This window comes from Mus caroli, unplaced genomic scaffold (genome assembly GCF_978045245.1).
Source record: "Mus caroli unplaced genomic scaffold, Mus_caroli_1 scaffold_19, whole genome shotgun sequence".
NCBI classification, from domain to species: domain Eukaryota; kingdom Metazoa; phylum Chordata; class Mammalia; order Rodentia; family Muridae; genus Mus; species Mus caroli.
This window is the reverse complement of record NW_028227274.1, coordinates 4,428,395-4,445,322: the sequence shown is the minus strand read 5'-3', so window position 1 is coordinate 4,445,322 and position 16,928 is coordinate 4,428,395. Positions and strand designations below refer to the sequence as shown.

General features: G+C 40.1%; 1 protein-coding gene across 8 annotated transcripts in view; it reads left to right on the top strand.

Annotated features, from left to right (window-relative positions):
- Window positions 1-16,928, top strand: part of Mpp7 (MAGUK p55 scaffold protein 7) — a 293,217-nt gene that overhangs the window by 250,119 nt on the left and 26,170 nt on the right. For 6 of the 8 annotated variants that reach the window (XM_085833408.1, XM_085833407.1, XM_085833412.1 and 3 more), the window contains one exon: window positions 10,404-10,484. The exons of the other annotated variants lie outside the window; for them this stretch is intronic. In XM_085833408.1, coding sequence (XP_085689534.1) covers window positions 10,404-10,484 — 81 coding nt within the window. The remainder of the gene's footprint in view (window positions 1-10,403; window positions 10,485-16,928) is intronic. 8 annotated transcript variants of the gene reach the window in all.

Below are 16,928 nucleotides of genomic sequence, written 5' to 3'. Positions count from 1 at the left end.
GGAAGATCTCAACGAGTTTGATGGCCAGCCTGAGACACACAGCAAGACTGTCCTCATTCTTAATAGCTGAGTAGTATTCCATTGTGTAAATGAACCACATTTTCTGTATTCATTCTTCTGTCATGAGACATTTAGGTTGTTTCTAATTTCTGGCTATCACAAATAAGGCCACTATGAACAGAGTGGAACAGGTGCCCCTGTGGCATGGTGGGGCATCTTTTGGGTATATTCCCAAGAGTGGTATTCCTGGATCTTCAGGTAAATCTATTTCCACTTTTCTGAGGAACCTCCAGAGATTAATTTCCAGAGTGGTTGTACCAGTTTGCAATCCCACCAGCAATGGAGGAGTGTTCCTCTTTCTCCACATCCTCTCCAACATGTGTTGTCACCTGTGGTTTTGATCTTAGCCATTCTGACTGGTGTAAACTGGAATCTCAGGGTCGTTTTGATTTGCATTTCTCTGATCACTAAGGACTTTGAACATTTCTTTAGGTGTTTCTCAGCCATTCAAGATTCCTCAGGTGTGAATTCTCATTTTAGTTATACTCCATCTTTTCATTGGGTTGTTTGGCTTTTTGATGATTACCTTTTTGAGTTCTTTATATATTTTAGATATTAGCCCTCTATCAGATGTGGGATTTTAGTGAAGAATTTTTTCCCAATCAGTATGTTGCCAATTTGTCTTGACTGTGTCCTTTGCTTTACAGAAGCTTTCCAGTTTTATGAGTTCCCATTAATGAATTCTTGATCTTAAAGCATTAGCCATTGGAGTTTTGTTTAGGAAATTTCCCCCTGTGCCAATGACTTCAAGGTTCTTTCCCACTTTCTTTTCCATTAGACTCAGTGTATCTGGTTTTATGCTGAGGTCCTTGATCCACTTGGACTTGAGCTTTCCACAAGGTAACAAATATGGGTCTATTTTCATTCTTCTACATACAGACAGCCATTTATTGAAGATGATTTCTTTTTTCCATTGTGTATTTTTGGCATCTATGTCAAAGATCAAGTGTCTATAAGTGTATGCTTTTATTTCTGGGTTTTCATTTCTATCCCATTTATCAATGTATTTGTCCATACAGTTTTTATCACTATTGTTCTGTAGTAAAGCTTGAGGTCAGGGTTGGTGATTCCCTCAGCTGTTCTTTTATTGTTAAGGATTGTTTTCACTATTCTGTGATTTTTGCCTTTCCAGATGAATTTGAGAATTGTTCTTTCTACATCTTTGAAGAATTGTGTTGGGATTTTGATGGGGATTGCATTGAATCTATAGATTGCCTTTGGTAGGATGGCCATTTTTACTATGTTAGTTCTGCCAATCTATGAGCATGGGAGATCTTTCCATTTTCTGAGATTTTCTTCGATTTCTTTCTTGAGAGACTTGAAGTTATTGTCATACAGATCTCTCACTTCCTTAGTTAGAGTTTCCCCAAGATATTTTATATTATTTATGACTATTGTGAAGGGAAATGTTTCTTTCTCAGCCTGTTTATCCTTTGTATAAAGGAATGTGACTGACTTGCTTGAGTTAATTTTATATCCTGCCACTTTGCTGAAGTTGTTTATCAGCTGGAGAAGTTCTCTGGTAGAATTTTTGGGATCACTTATATATACTATCATATCTTCTGAATACGATCATCTTATGTATATAATATCATCTGCAGTGTCCTTTTGTCAGTTAAAATCCCCCCCCCCACTCTCATGTTAGTGACCTCTGTTGATAAAGCCAAATGCCTGAGCAAACAGCTTAAAATGAGTCAAACTTCGCCAGGCCCACTGTTGGAGAGGTGCCAGCCGTGGACAGTTGACTCCATTGATTGCAGGCTCCTGGCAATGTCGAAGCACCAAAGTGGAAGGGCATGGTGGGGGTGGGAAGGGGCGGAGCATGCTAGGCAAATCATGGTGGCCAAAAATCATAATGAAAACAAGAAAGACTCCAAGCTCAAGATATGCCTTCCTACATTGGCTCCACCATTCAGCCGTTGGTCAATCCAGAGTCCTCGTGATCCAGTCACATAAACTGCCTTCCAAGCCTTTACTATAACTTTCAGGAAGTCACCTCTGTAGCAGACCCATGACACTCCATGTTCTGGTCAACCTGGTCATGGTTTCTATCCAGATGCTGATGTTTACTCCACCTGTACCCATGGGCCTTTTCTTTCTGTGCTTGTTTGTACACTATGGCTCTGGAGCTCTCAAATCTGAGCTACTAAGTGGATGCAGACATCTGACTTAGTTGTATGTTTTCCTTCTGGTCATTCCAAAGTTGTATTGTTAGAAATTATTTTTTTTTTTTTGAACTTTTTACTTATTTTTTTTTCCAATTTATTTTTTTTAATTAGGTATTTTCTTCATTTACATTTCAAATGCTATCCCCAAAGTCCCCCAGACCCCCCTCCCACTCCCCTACCCACCCACTCCCACTTCTTGGTCCTGGCATTCCCCTGGTTCTTTTTTTTTTTTTTAATATTTTTATTACATATTTTCCTCAATTACGTTTCCAATGCTATCCCAAAAGTCCCCCATAGCGCCCCCCCCCACTTCCCTATCCACCCATTCCCATTCTTTTGGCTCTGGCATTCCCCTATATTGGGGCATATAAAGTTTGCAAGTCCAATGGGCCTCTCTTTCCATTGATGGCTGACTAGGCCATCTTTCGATACATATGCAGCTAGAGACAATAGCTCCAGGGTTCTAGTTAGTACATCATGTTGTTCCAACAATAGGGTTGCAGATCCCTTTAGCTCCTTGGGTACTTACTCTAGCTTCTCCATTGGGAGCCCTGTGATACATCCAATAGGTGACTGTGAACATCCACTCCTGTGTTTGCTAGGCCCCAGCATCGTCTCACAAGAGACAGCTATATTTGGGTCCTTTCAGCAAAATCTTGCTAGTGTATGCAATGGTGTCAGCGTTTAGAAGTTGATTATGGGATGGATCCCTGGATACGGCAGTCTCTAAATGGTCCATCCTTTCGTCACCGCTACGAACTTTGTCTCTGTAACTCCTTCCCTGGGTGTTTTGTTCCCAATTCTGAGAAGGTGCACAGTGTCCACACTTTGGTCTTCATTCTTCTTGAGTTTCATGCGTTTAGCAAATTGTATCTTAAATCTTGGGTATCCTAAGTTTTGGGCTAATATCCACTTATCAGTGAATACATATTGTGTGAGTTCTTTTGTGATTGTGTTACTTCACTCAAGATGATGCCCTCCAGGTCCATCCATTTGGCTAGGAATTTCATAAATTCATTCTTTTTAATAGCTGAGTAGTACTCCATTGTGTAAATGTACCATAATTTCTGTATCCATTCCTCTGTTGAGGGACATCTGGGTTCTTTCCAGCTTCTGGCTATTATAAATAGGGCTGCTATGAACATAGTGGAACATGTGTCCTTTTTACCGGTTGGGACATCTTCTGGATATATGCCCAGGAGAGGTATTGCTGGATCCTCCGGTAGTACTATGTCCAATTTTCTGAGGAACCGCCAGACTGATTTCCAGAGTGGTTGTACAAGCTTGCAATCCCACCAACAATGGAGGAGTGTTCCTCTTTCTCCACATCCTCGCCAGCAACTGCTGTCACCTGAATTTTTGATCTTAGCCATTCTGACTGGTGTGAGGTGGAATCTCAGGGTTGTTTTGATTTGCATTTCCCTGATGATTAAGGATGTTGAACATTTTTTCAGGTGTTTCTCTGCCATTCGGTATTCCTCAGGCGAGAATTCTTTGTTCAGTTCTGAGCCCCATTTTTTAATGGGGTTATTTGACTTTCTGGAGTCCACCTTCTTGAATTCTTTATATATGTTGGATATTAGTCCCTTATCTGATTTAGGATAGGTGAAGATCCTTTCCCAATCTGTTGGTGGTTTTTTTGTCTTATTGATGGTGTCTTTAGCCTTGCAGAAGCTTTGTAGTTTCATGAGGTCCCACTTGTCAATTCTCGATCTTACAGCACAAGCCATTACTGTTCGATTCAGGAATTTTTCCCCTGTGCCCATATCTTCAAGGCTTTTCCCCACTTTCTCCTCTATAAGTTTCAGTGTCTCTGGTTTTATGTGAAGTTCCTTGATCCACTTAGACTTGACCTTAGTACAAGGAGATAGGAATGGATCGATTCGCATTCTTCTACATGTTAACAACCAGTTGTGCCAGCACCATTTGTTGAAAATGCTGTCTTTCTTCCACTGGATGTTTTTAGCTCCCTTGTCGAAGATCAAGTGACCGTAGGTGTGTGGGTTCATTTCTGGGTCTTCAATTCTATTCCATTGGTCTATTTGTCTGTCACTATACCAGTACCATGCAGTTTTTATCACAATTGCTCTGTAGTAGAGCTTTAGGTCCGGCATGGTGATTCCACCAGAGGTTCTTTTATCCTTGAGAAGAGTTTTTGCTATCCTAGGTTTTTTGTTATTCCAGATGAATTTGCAGATTGCACTTTCTAATTCGTTGAAGAATTGATTTGGAATTTTGATGGGGATTGCATTGAATCTGTAGATTGCTTTTGGCAAGATAGCCATTTTTACAATGTTGATCCTGCCAATCCATGAGCATGGGAGATCTTTCCATCTTCTGAGATCTTCTATAATTTCTTTCTTCAGAGACTTGAAGTTTTTATTATACAGATCTTTCACTTCCTTAGTTAGAGTCACGCCAAGATATTTTATATTATTTGTGACTATTGAGAAGGGTGTTGTTTCCCTAATTTCTTTCTCAGCCTGTTTATTCTTTGTGTAGAGAAAGGCCATTGATTTGTTTGAGTTAATTTTATATCCAGCTACTTCACCGAAGCTGTTTATCAGGCTTAGGAGTTCTCTGGTGGAATTTTTAGGGTCACTTATATATACTATCATATCATCTGCAAAAAGTGATATTTTGACTTCATCTTTTCCAATTTGTATCCCTTTGATCTCCTTTTGTTGTCGAATTGCTCTGGCTAGGACTTCAAGTACAATGTTGAATAGGTATGGAGAAAGTGGACAGCCTTGTCTAGTCCCTGATTTTAGAGGGATTGCTTCAAGCTTCTCACCATTTACTTTGATGTTGGCTACTGGTTTGCTGTAGATTGCTTTTATCATGTTTAGGTATGGGCCTTGAATTCCTGATCTTTCCAAGACTTTTATCATGAATGGGTGTTGGATCTTGTCAAATGCTTTTTCCGCATCTAACGAGATGACCATGTGGTTTTTGTCTTTGAGTTTGTTTATATACTGGATTACGTTGATGGATTTCCGTATATTGAACCATCCCTGCATCCCTGGGATGAAACCTACTTGGTCAGGATGGATGATTGTTTTGATGTGTTCTTGGATTCGGTTAGCAAGAACTTTATTGAGGATTTTTGCATCAATATTCCTAAGGGATATTGGTCTGAAGTTTTCTATCTTTGTTGGGTCTGTTTGTGGTTTAGGTATCAGAGTAATTGTGGCTTCATAGAATGAGTTGGGTAGAGTACCTTCTGTTTCTATTTTGTGGAATAGTTTGTGAAGAACTGGGATTAGATCTTCTTTGAAGGTCTGATAGAACTCTGCACTAAACCCATCTGGTCCTGGGCTTTTTTTGGTTGGGAGACTATTAATGACTGCTTCTATTTCTTTGGGGGATATAGGGCTGTTTAGATCATTAACCTGATCTTGATTCAACTTTGGTACCTGGTATCTGTCTAGGAACTTCTCCATTTCATCGAGGTTCTCCAGTTTTGTTGAGTATAGCCTTTGGTAGAAGGATCTGATGGTGTTTTGGATGTCTTCAGGATCTGTTGTTATGTCTCCTTTTTCATTTCTGATTTTGTTAATTAGGATGCTTTCCCTGTGCCCTCTAGTGAGTCTGGCTAAGGGTTTATCTATCTTGTTGATTTTCTCAAAGAACCAGCTCCTTGATTGGTTGATTCTTTGAATAGTTTTTCTTGTTTCCACTTGGTTGATTTCACCCCTGAGTTTGATTATTTCCTGCCGTCTACTCCTCTTGGGTGAATTTGCTTCCTTTTGTTCTAGTGCTTTTAGGTGTGTTGTCAAGCTGCTAATGTGTGCTCTCTCTAGTTTCCTTTTGGAGGCACTCAGAGCTATGAGTTTTCCTCTTAGAAATGCTTTCATTGCGTCCCATAAGTTTGGGTATGTTGTGGCTTCATTTTCATTGAACTCTAAAAAGTCCTTAATTTCTTTCTTTATTCCTTCCTTGACCAAGGTATCATTGAGAAGAGTGTTGTTCAGTTTCCACGTGAAGGTTGGCTTTCTATTATTTATTTTGTTATTGAAGATCAGCCTTAGTCCATGGTGATCTGATAGGATGCATGGGACAATTTCAATGTTTTTGTATCTGTTGAGTCCTGTTTTGTGCCCAATTACGTGGTCAATTTTGGAGAAGGTACCATGAGGTGCTGAGAAGAAGGTGTATCCTTTTGTTTTAGGGTAAAATGTTCTGTAGATATCTGCCAGATCCATTTGATCCATAACTTCTGTTAGTTTCACTGTGTCCCTGTTTAGTTTCTGTTTCCATGATCTGTCCATTGGTGAAAGTGGTGTGTTGAAGTCTCCCACTATTATTGTATGAGGTGCAATGTGTGCTTTGAGATTTACTAAAGTTTCTTTAATGAATGAGGCTGCCTTTGTATTTGGAGCATAGATATTCAGGATTGATAGTTCCTCTTGGAGGATTTTACCTTTGATGAGTATGAAGTGCCCCTCCCTGTCTTTTTTGATGACTTTGGGTTGGAAGTCAATCTTATCTGATATTAGAATGGCTACTCCAGCTTGTTTCTTCAGACCATTTGCTTGGAAAATTGTTTTCCAGCCTTTCATTCTGAGGTAGTGTCTATCTTTTTCTCTGAGATGAGTTTCTTGTAAGCAGCAAAATGTTGGATCTTGTTTGTGTAGCCAGTTTGTTAGTCTATGTCTTTTTATCGGGGAGTTGAGTCCATTGATATTAAGAGATATTAAGGAAAAGTAATTGTTGTTTCCTGTTATTTTTGTTGTTAAAGTTGGCATTCTGTTCTTGTGGCTGTCTTCTTTTAGGTTTGTTGAGGGATTACCTTCTTGTTGTTTCTAGGGCGTGGTTCCTGTCCTTGTATTGGTTTTTTTCTGTTATTATCCTTTGAAGGGCTGGATTCGTGGAGAGATAATGTGTGAATTTGGCTTTGTCGTGGAATACTTTGGTTTCTCCATCTATGTTAATTGAGAGTTTGGCTGGGTATAGTAGCTTGGGCTGGAATTTGTGTTCTTTTAGTGTCTGTATAACATCTGTCCAGGATCTTCTAGCTTTCATAGTCTCTGGTGAAAAATCTGGTGTAATTCTGATAGGCTTGCCTTTATATGTTACTTGGCCTTTTTCTCTTACTGCTTTTAGTATTCTATCTTTATTTAGTGCATTTGTTGTTCTGATTATTATGTGTCGGGAGGTATTTCTTTTCTGGTCCAGCCTATTTGGAGTTCTGTAGGCTTCTTGTATGTTCATGGGCATCTCTTTCTTTAGATTTGGGAAGTTTTCTTCTATAATTTTGTTGAAGATGTTTGCTGGTCCTTTGAGTTGAAAATCTTCATTCTCATCCACTCCTATTATCCGTAGGTTTGGTCTTCTCATTGTGTCCTGTATTTCCTGGATGTTTTGAGTTAGGATCTTTTTGCATTTTCCATTTTCCTTGATTGTTGTGCCCATGTTCTCTATGGAATCTTCTGCACCTGAGATTCTCTCTTCCATCTCTTGTATTCTGTTGCTGATGCTTGCATCTATGGTTCCAGATTTCTTTCCTAGGGTTTCTATCTCCAGTGTTGCCTCATTTTGGGTTTTCTTTATTGTGTCTACTTCCCTTTTTAGGTCTAGTATGGTTTTGTTCATTTCCATCATCTGATTGGATGTGTTTTCCTGTTTCTCTTTAAGGACTTCTACCAGTTTGGTTGTGTTTTCCTGTTTTTCTTTAAGGACTTGTAACTCTTTAGCCATGTTCTCCTGTAGTTCTTTAAAGTCCTTCTTGATGTCCTCTACCATCATCATGAGATATGCTTTTAAATCCAGGTCTAGTTTTTCAGGTGTGTTGGGGTGCCCTGGACTGGGCAAAGTGGGAGTGCTGGGTCCTGATGATGGTGAGTGGTCTTGGTTTCTGTTAGTAAGATTCTTACCTTTACCTCTCGCCATCTGGTAATCTCTGGAGTTGTTATAGTTGTCTCTGTTCAGAGGTTGTTCTTCTGGGGATTCTGAGTATCCTCTGTCAGCAGACCTGTACAGACTAAGTTCGGCGGAGTCCCGGAGCCAAGATGGCGCTCCCTGCAGGGCAGGTCACTGTTCTCCGGCTGGGAGGGTGCCGGATGTCTGCGGCCCCAAAAGGGTGCTGCCTCAGCGGCTCTGTGGCTCCTGCCTGTCCCAGAAGCTGTCTGCCTCTGTGGTCCTCACTCTAACCTGTAGACTAAGTTCGGCGGAGTCCCGGAGCCAAGATGGCACTCTCTGCAGGGCAGGTCTCTGTCCTCCGGCTGGGAGGGTGCCGGAAGTCTGCGGCCCCAAAAGGGTGCTGCCTCAGCGGCTCTGTGGCTCCTGCCTGTCCCAGAAGCCGTCTGCCCCCGTGGTCCCCACTCTGACCTGTAGAGACTAAGCTCGACGGAGTCCCGGAGCCAAGATGGCGCTCCCTGCAGGGCAGGTCACTGTCCTCCGACTGGGAGGGTGCCGGATGTCTGCGGCCCCAAAAGGGTGCTGCCTCAGCGGCTCTGTGGCTCCCGCCTGTCCCAGAAGCTGTCTGCCTCTGTGGTCCTCACTCTAACCTGTAGACTAAGTTCGGCGGAGTCCCGGAGCCAAGATGGCGCTCCCTGCAGGGCAGGTCACTGTCCTCCGACTGGGAGGGTGCCGGATGTCTGCGGCCCCTAAAGGGTGCTGCCTCAGCAGCTCTGTGGCTCCCGCCTGTCCCAGAAGCCGTCTGCCCCCGTGGTCCCCACTCTGACCTGTAGAGACTAAGCTCGGCGGAGTCCCGGAGCCAAGATGGCATTCCCTGCAGGGCAGGTCACTGTCCTCCGACTGCTGTTAGAAATTATATTGTTTTCTTTTTGTTGTTTTGCTAGTGCTAGAGAAAAAGTAATTTGGAGAAGGAAACTGTATGTTCTAGTAAGTTATATTAACTGTGAATGCCACTTGAGCATATCATTGAATTCTCATGGAGTCTTAGAGACCAAAGGAACATTGACAGAGAAACAGGTTCATGACAGCCATGCAGGAAAAGTAGAGGGCAATCATTGGACAGAGTGGAGACAGAAGTGCCAGTGGGAAGAAAGGTATGGTAACCAACAATGCCCCTTCCTTCCCCTCTCTACCACCATCCCCTTAACTCAGAGTTTCCACTTGGCTAGTCTCGCCTCTGTATACCTGCAAGCTCATCAGTATCTTTTTCCCATGAGTCTTCTTGCCCACAGAGGAGAAAGGGGAAGGCAGAGGAATGCTCAGTCAATTCCTGTGCTATACTGAGTTCTGGAGCTTTGCAATATACTCCCAAGAGTACACTTGATATTGCTGGGGCAGAGGCATGGTTGGGACAGGGTGTCATCACCTTCTGCAGTATCCTAGAAGGAGAAGTTTGGATAGGAGCAATTTGGGACCTGGCACAGGGTAGGCTGTCCAAGGGGCCTGTGCTCTAACTATATCTCTGCACAGTCCATCTTTAGACCCCAACACAAGTTGTTTGAGGTTTAAGATAAGGAAGGGATGCCAGCTGAGCAGCTGATGCTCCATCACTTTTGGGTTCAGGCTAGTGTTCAACCATTCATCCAGCAGTTTGCTCATTTACTCCCAATCTCATCCTTGACTAGCCATTTTCTTCAAATGCAGCGTGAATCTGCCATATTTCTTTGTCGTGGCACATGGCATTTGCCTTGCTCATTATATGATCTTTGTATGTGCATTTGGTTGATTGAAATGTGTTAAGGCCTGGGGCAGTTTTCAGATTCTCTAGCCTGAAATTTTCTTGGTTAAAAAATCTCTAGCCAATGATTTTCTTTTATTGAAAAATAAAAAATATTTAAGAATGAAGTGATCATTCAGGATTGTTCAGTACAATCTTAGGTGATTGTATATAAATTAATTGGTAATATATTCAGCCATTATTTAGTATGTTTTATGTTTTCTGAAAAAAAAGATAAGTATATAAACTTTTTTTTTAAGATTTATTTATTTATATGAGTATACTGTAGCTGTCTTCAGACACATCAGAAGAGGCATCAGATCCCATTACAGATGGTTGTGAGCCACCATGTGGTTGCTGGGAATTGAACTCAGGGAATCAGGACCTCTGGAAGAGCAGTCAGTGCTCCTAACCGCTGAGCCATCTCTCCAGCCGCCGTATATAAACTTTTTGAAGCAACTCTAAAAAGCCAATCCTTCTCATGTGTAGAGCTTTACTAGACTTCCTGCATTTTCAGTCTCTGCTGTTTTCTGTTTCAGGTCCTGTCGGAGTCGGGCTAAATGAGCTGAAGCGAAAGCTATTGATGAGTGATACACAGCACTATGGTGTGATAGTGCCCCGTGAGTTTTCTGGCGCTTGGTGGTTCTCTGAGGACATTAGTAAATGCTCAGAGCAGCTTAAGAAACTTACCTAGTGTTGATTACTCTTCTCAAGATTCCTCCCCTAGGTTACCTTAGCCCTGCACAGCACACAATGATATCACATTTTGAGAAGCCAGCAGAGTTTCAAGGATTCCCCCCACCCCCCACCTCCCCATATTGCACAGACTATTGGCAGGTTATTTTTTTTGTTGTTTCAGCTTACTTACTGGAGATTTTGTGGTGACTTTTTAATGCACAGTTGACACCAACCTATAGTTACAAATTATCTTCTAAATAAAAAATATCTTACTGTTCTGTTCCCCCAAATAAGTGCTCGTATTTTCCATTTTTTTTTAACTAGTTTTATGATTAGAAAGACTAAACCACAGAGAGCTGGAAGAGACTTCTCAGAGCACCAGTGTTTCTTAATTATCTTTTATATGTAGTAATTGGCAGGTAGCATTTCAAATGGGCCTTCCATAGCTTAATGGACTAAATATGGTAAGTTTCTCTTGGGTACACAGAATTAGATCATTTTTTATAAAAATGGTTTTCATATGCATTTTTACAAATGAAATATGATACTTGAAACATTGTGATCTCCAGAATAAATGGCTTTTTGACTACTTAATATGTTGATGTTAGCAAGCTGTCTGAATGGCCACAGGGAAAGGTTGGCTTTTTCAAGTGGTTTTAGTGCTGCATTTAAGGAAAAATCATTTGTATATCGCCCTTAGCGATGTTCTCTAGCTTTGGAAGAGTTCAACTGTATTTTTAAATTATAGTGTTCTGTTACCTTCAGTTACTTCTTGTTACTACATTTTTCCAAATTACTGTTTGTAATCACTTGTAGCTGTAAGTAAGGGGACTTCTGGTTTTCAACAACCCAGATGAAAGGAAAGAAACATGTGGAGTGGGTCAGGGATGGAATTTTGTTTTGTTTTTATTTTTATTTTAATTCCCTTCTCTTAACAAATGTTGAATTCCAGTGTACAAATAATTAGAAAATTTTACCCAACAGTTATCAGGTGCATGATTTCAGGAGAAACCAAGGCGTTTCCAAATAGATAACAAGGGAGAAGCAGAATCATCATTTTACTGCTGTGTCATCTCCTTCATTTGTCCTGATTTATATAACGCTCTATGCAGCAGCATAGAATGGGCTGTGTTTTCTCCAATTCACAGAGGAGGAACTGAGTAGAAACAATGCTTCACCGGGAGGAAGAACTAGATAAAAAGGTGGTTTCAGTGGGAAGAGGAGCTTGATAGGAAGGATGGTTCACTTGGGCTTGGAAGTAGGTTTTATGGCATCACTTCTTCAGATAGTTGCTTTGGTTCAGTGTCAACCTCAGGGAGCAAAGGAATTGATTCCATCCTGGTGGGAAGGTCATGTGTGGCTGAGACTTGCATTTGAACCAGAGAGCAGAGAGCAGAGCCAAAACTGGAGGCCAGGATAGACTTTCAAACTTCTGCCCCTAGTAATCTATTTCTGCTAATCAGATCTCATCTTCTGAAGGTTTCACAACCTCCAAAGATGGTCCTGCCAGCTCTGGAATAGCAGAACATAGGCCTCTAAGGATACTCCATGCTCAGAGCTAGACACTTCTTATTCTATCCTGTAGAGAACTGTCCTTTCAAAATACTGTAGTTTAATAAATAGTAAAACTTAGTTTCTTTTGAAGACAAAATACTATATGTCAGATATGGCCTGCTATGATAGTTGTAGTTTGCTGAGAATTTTAAAACATGGCACTTGAGCCTCAGTTTTGTCAGACACTAAGATTATATCAAGAAAATAGCAGGAAAGTTGCAGAATTTAGACTCACCAAAGAATCCTTCATTGTAGGTACTTCTTGCTTTTGAACAAGATTCAATTGTAAACATGTCAATACCTAAAGACTCCTATTCAGTGTGTTTCCTAGGCTTGGTAAGACCCCTCTCGGGCTCCTAAGGAAGGTATACAAGTTCTGTTTCTATAGAAAGGCTCTCCAAGGATCCATGTCGTCAGACATGCAAAGCAGAACCAATGGCTCGGTGTCCTAGTTAATTCAAGAGGGACATATTTGAGTATCAGTTTTGCAATTTCTGAGTGCATTACCTTACAAAATACTTTGAGCAGTACTTTTCTTTTCTAAAATATACATTAAATATCCATTAGAAACGGTAGGTAAGAGACATGGTGGTGTTGTAAGGCAATTTAATAACTCTATTATTAGTTCTTAATTTGACCCATACAGCCCCCCCAGTAAACAAAACATAGTTGTATTGATTTATTTCATCAGCTTTAGCACAATTACTAGCCAGTTGGCCCCAATCTGTTTTCTACACTAGACTGGCTACTTCCCAGCTGCATTCAACCAGATCTTGGGGGCCAATATTTAGCATTTAAATACATACCAGCTGACCAGTCCCCAACAACATTGAACTATGTAACTTTTGTGCATCACTGGGAGCTCAAGCTAACACTTTAGAAAACTAAGTACTATAAATCTACTCAAATATGGTAGGAGCCATATTTGATTTCACACCCAAAGGAAGTGTGTGTGGTCAACAAAAGACATATACTCTGATATTCTTAGAAACATTCTTCGTAAGTGTCTAAAGTTGAAAGCTGCCCAGATGCCACCAGTAATGAGTAGATAGACAAATCATGGCTTATTTATATAGTGGATGCTAGAATGCAGATGGATACGTCTGACTGCCTGTGCTGAATTCACTGCATACAGAATATATGGAAGAAGAAAAAAGCAGATCTTGGGAGTACTGGAGCTTCTTAGCCCAGGTACCAGACACACAAAGACACTACAAGAAGACCTGAGTCTTTAACATTTCATTGCCATTGTTACTAAAGACAGACATGTGGAAGGAAGCGAATGGAAAGCAGATTGTATGAAGGAAACATTAAGAAAAAGTGACAGTGTGGTGTTTGTTGGTTCTGTTTTTTTGTTTATTTTATTTTTACTTACTCATTTTACATCCATTGGTCAACCTGTCTGTCTCTGTACCAATACCATGCCATTTTTATCACTATGGCTCTGTAGTGTAGCTTGAGGTCAGGGATGGTGGATTCCCCAGAAGTTCTTTTATTGTTAAGAATTGTTTTCACTAGTCAGGCATGGTGGCGCACGCCTTTAATCCCAGCACTCAGGAGGCAGAGGCAGGCGAATTTCTGAGTTCAAGGCCAACCTGGTCTACAAAGTGAGATCCAGGACAGCCAGGGCTACACAGAGAAACCCTGTCTCGAAAAAAACAAAAACAAAAAACAAAAAAAAAAAGGAAGAAGAAGAAGAATTGTTTTCACTATCATGTTTTCTTTTTCTTTCATATGATATTGAGAATTACTGTTTCGTGTCTTTGAAGAATTGTGTTGTAATTTAGATGGGGATTGCATTGAATCTGTAGCTTGCTTTTGATATAATGGCCATTTTTACTATGTTAATTCTACTGATTCTTGTCACACAGATCTTTCACTTGAAAGGTTAGAGTCACACCAAGATGCTTTATATTATTTGTGACTATTGTGAAGGGTGTTAATCCCTATTTTCTTTCTCAGCCCATTTATCATTTGTATAAAGAAAGGCTACTAACTTGTTTGAGTTAATTTTATATCCAGCCACTCTGTTGAAGTTGTATATCAGCTGTAGAAGCTCTCTGGTATAATTTTTTGGGTTGCTTATGTATACTACCATATCATCAGCCAATAGTGGTACCATAAATTCTTCCTTTCCAATTTGTATCCCCTTGATCTTCTTTTGTTGTCTTACTGCTCTAACTAGAACTTCAAGTACTATATTGAATAGATACACAAAGACTAGTCAGCCTTGTCTTGTACCTGATTCTAGTGGGATTGCTTCAATCATCTCTCCATTTAATTTGATATTATCCATTGGTTTGCTATATATTGCTTTTATTATGTTTAGGTATGGGCCTTTAATTCCTGATATTTCCAATATTTTTAACATGAAAGAGTGTCTTAGTCAGGGTTTCTATTCCTGCACAAACATCATGACCAAGAAGCAAGTTGGGGAGGAAAGGGTTTATTCGGCTTACACTTCCATGCTGCTGTTCATCACCAAAGGAAGTGGGGACTGGAACTCAGACAGGTCAGGGAGCAGAAGCTGATACAGAGCCATGGAGGGATGTTCTTTACTGGCTTGCCTCCCCTGGCTTGCTCAGCCTACTCTCTTATAGAACCCAAGACTAACAGCCCAGGGATGGTCCCACCCACAAGGGGCCTTTCCCCCTTGATCACTAATTGAGAAAATGCCTTACAGCTGGATCTCATGGAGGCATTTCCTCAACTGAAGCTCCTTTCTCTGTGATAACTCCAGCTGTGTCAAGTTGACACAAAAATAGCCAGTACAAAGGGTGTTGTATTTTGCCATGCTTTTTCAGCATCTAATGAGATGATTATGTGACTTTTTTCCTTTGAGTTTGTTTATATAGTAGATTATGTTAATGGATTTTCATATATCGAACCATACTTGGAATGAAGCCTACTTAATCATGGTGAGTGATCTTTTTGAGGTGTTCTTGGATTTGCTTTGAGAGAATTTTATTGAGTGTTTTTGCGTCAATATTCATAAGTAAAACTAGTCTGAAGTTTTCTTTCTTTGTTGGATCTCAGTGTGGTTTAGTTAGTAATTGTGGTATCATAGAATGAATTAGATAGTGTTCCTTCTATTTCTCTTTTATGAAATTCTTTGAAAAGTGTTGGTATTAGGTCTTCTTTGAAGACCTGGTAGAATTCCTTACTAAAGCCAGATCTGCCCCTGGGCTTTTTTTGGTTGGGAAGACTTTAATGATTTCTTCCATTTCCTTAGGTGATATGGGCCTGTTTAGATAGTTTACCTGCTCTTGGTTTTACTTTGGTACATGGTATCTGTCTAATCATACATTTCATCTAGATTTTCCAGTTTTGTTGAGTAGGAGCTGATGATATTTTTTTAAGTTCCTCAGTTTCTGTTGTTATGTCTCCCTTTTCATTTCTGATTTTGTTAATTTGGATACTGGTTCTATTCCCTTTACTTAGTTTGGCTAGGGGTTTGTCTATCCTGTTGATTTTTCTCAAAGAACCAGCCTTTGATTTTGTTGATTCTTTGGATGATTCTATTTGGTTGATTTCTGCCCCAAGTTTATCTGTTTCCTGCCTTCTACTTCACTTGGGTGTGTTTTCTTATTTTTCTTCTTGGGCTTTCAGGTGTGCTCTTAAGCTGCTAGTGTAGGATCTCTCCAGTTTCTTTAGGAGGACACTTAGTGCTATGAATTTCCCTCTTAGCATTGCTTTCATTGTGTTGTATAAGTTTGGGTATGTTGTGCCTTCATTGTCATTAAATTCTAAAAAGTCTTTCATTTCTTTATTTCTTCCGTGACCAAATTATCATTCAGTAGAGAGTTATTCAGTTTCCGTGTGTATGTGGGTTTTCTGTTGTTTTTGTTGTTATTGAAGTCTAGCTTTAGTCCTGGGTAATCTGCTAAAATCCATGGGATTATTTCAATCTTCTTGTGTCTGTTGAGGCTTGTTTTGTGACTGATTGTATGGTCAGTTTTGGAAAAGGTACCATGAGGTGCTGAGAAGAAGGTATATTTTTTTTTATTTTAGGTTGAAATGTTCTGTATATATCTGATACATCCATTTGATTCATAACCTCTGTTAGTTTCACTGTGTCTCTGTTTAGTTTATGCTTCAATGACCTATTCTACTGATGAGAATGAGGTGTTGAAGTCTCTCACTATTATTATGTGGGGTTCAATGTTTGTTTCAAACTTTAGTAAAGTTTCTTTTATGAGTGGGTGCCCTTGCATTTGGGGCATAGATCTACAGAATTAAGACTTTTTCTTGGTGAATTTTTCCTTTGATGAATATGAAGTGTCCTTTCTCATTTTGCTTGATAACTGATGGCAACTTTGCTTGTTTCTTGAGAATGTTTGCTTGGAAGACCTTTTTCCAGCCTTTAACTCTGAGGAAGTGTTTGTCATTGAGGTGTGTTTCTTGTATGCAGCAAATGCTGGATCCTGTTTGCATATACAGTGTATTAGCTTATGTCTTTTTATTGGGGAGTTAAGTCAGTTGATACTGAGAGATACTAGAGACAGATAATTGTTAGTTTCTGTTGTGTTTGTTGTTATAGGTGGCATTACGTGTATATGATTCTCTTCTTTTGGTTTTTGTTATGAGATTATTATTATCCTGCTTTCTCTTTGGTGTAGGTACACTCCTTGTGTTGGAGTTTTCATTCTAGAATCCTCTGCAGGGCTGAACTTGCAGATAGATATTGTTTAAATTTGGTTTTGACATGAAATATTTTGTTTTCTCCATCTATCATGATTAAGGGTATAGTAACTTGGTTTGGCATTTGGGTTCTCTTAGGGTGTGGATGACTTCTGCCCTGACTCTTCTGGTTTTTACAGTCTCTGTTGAAA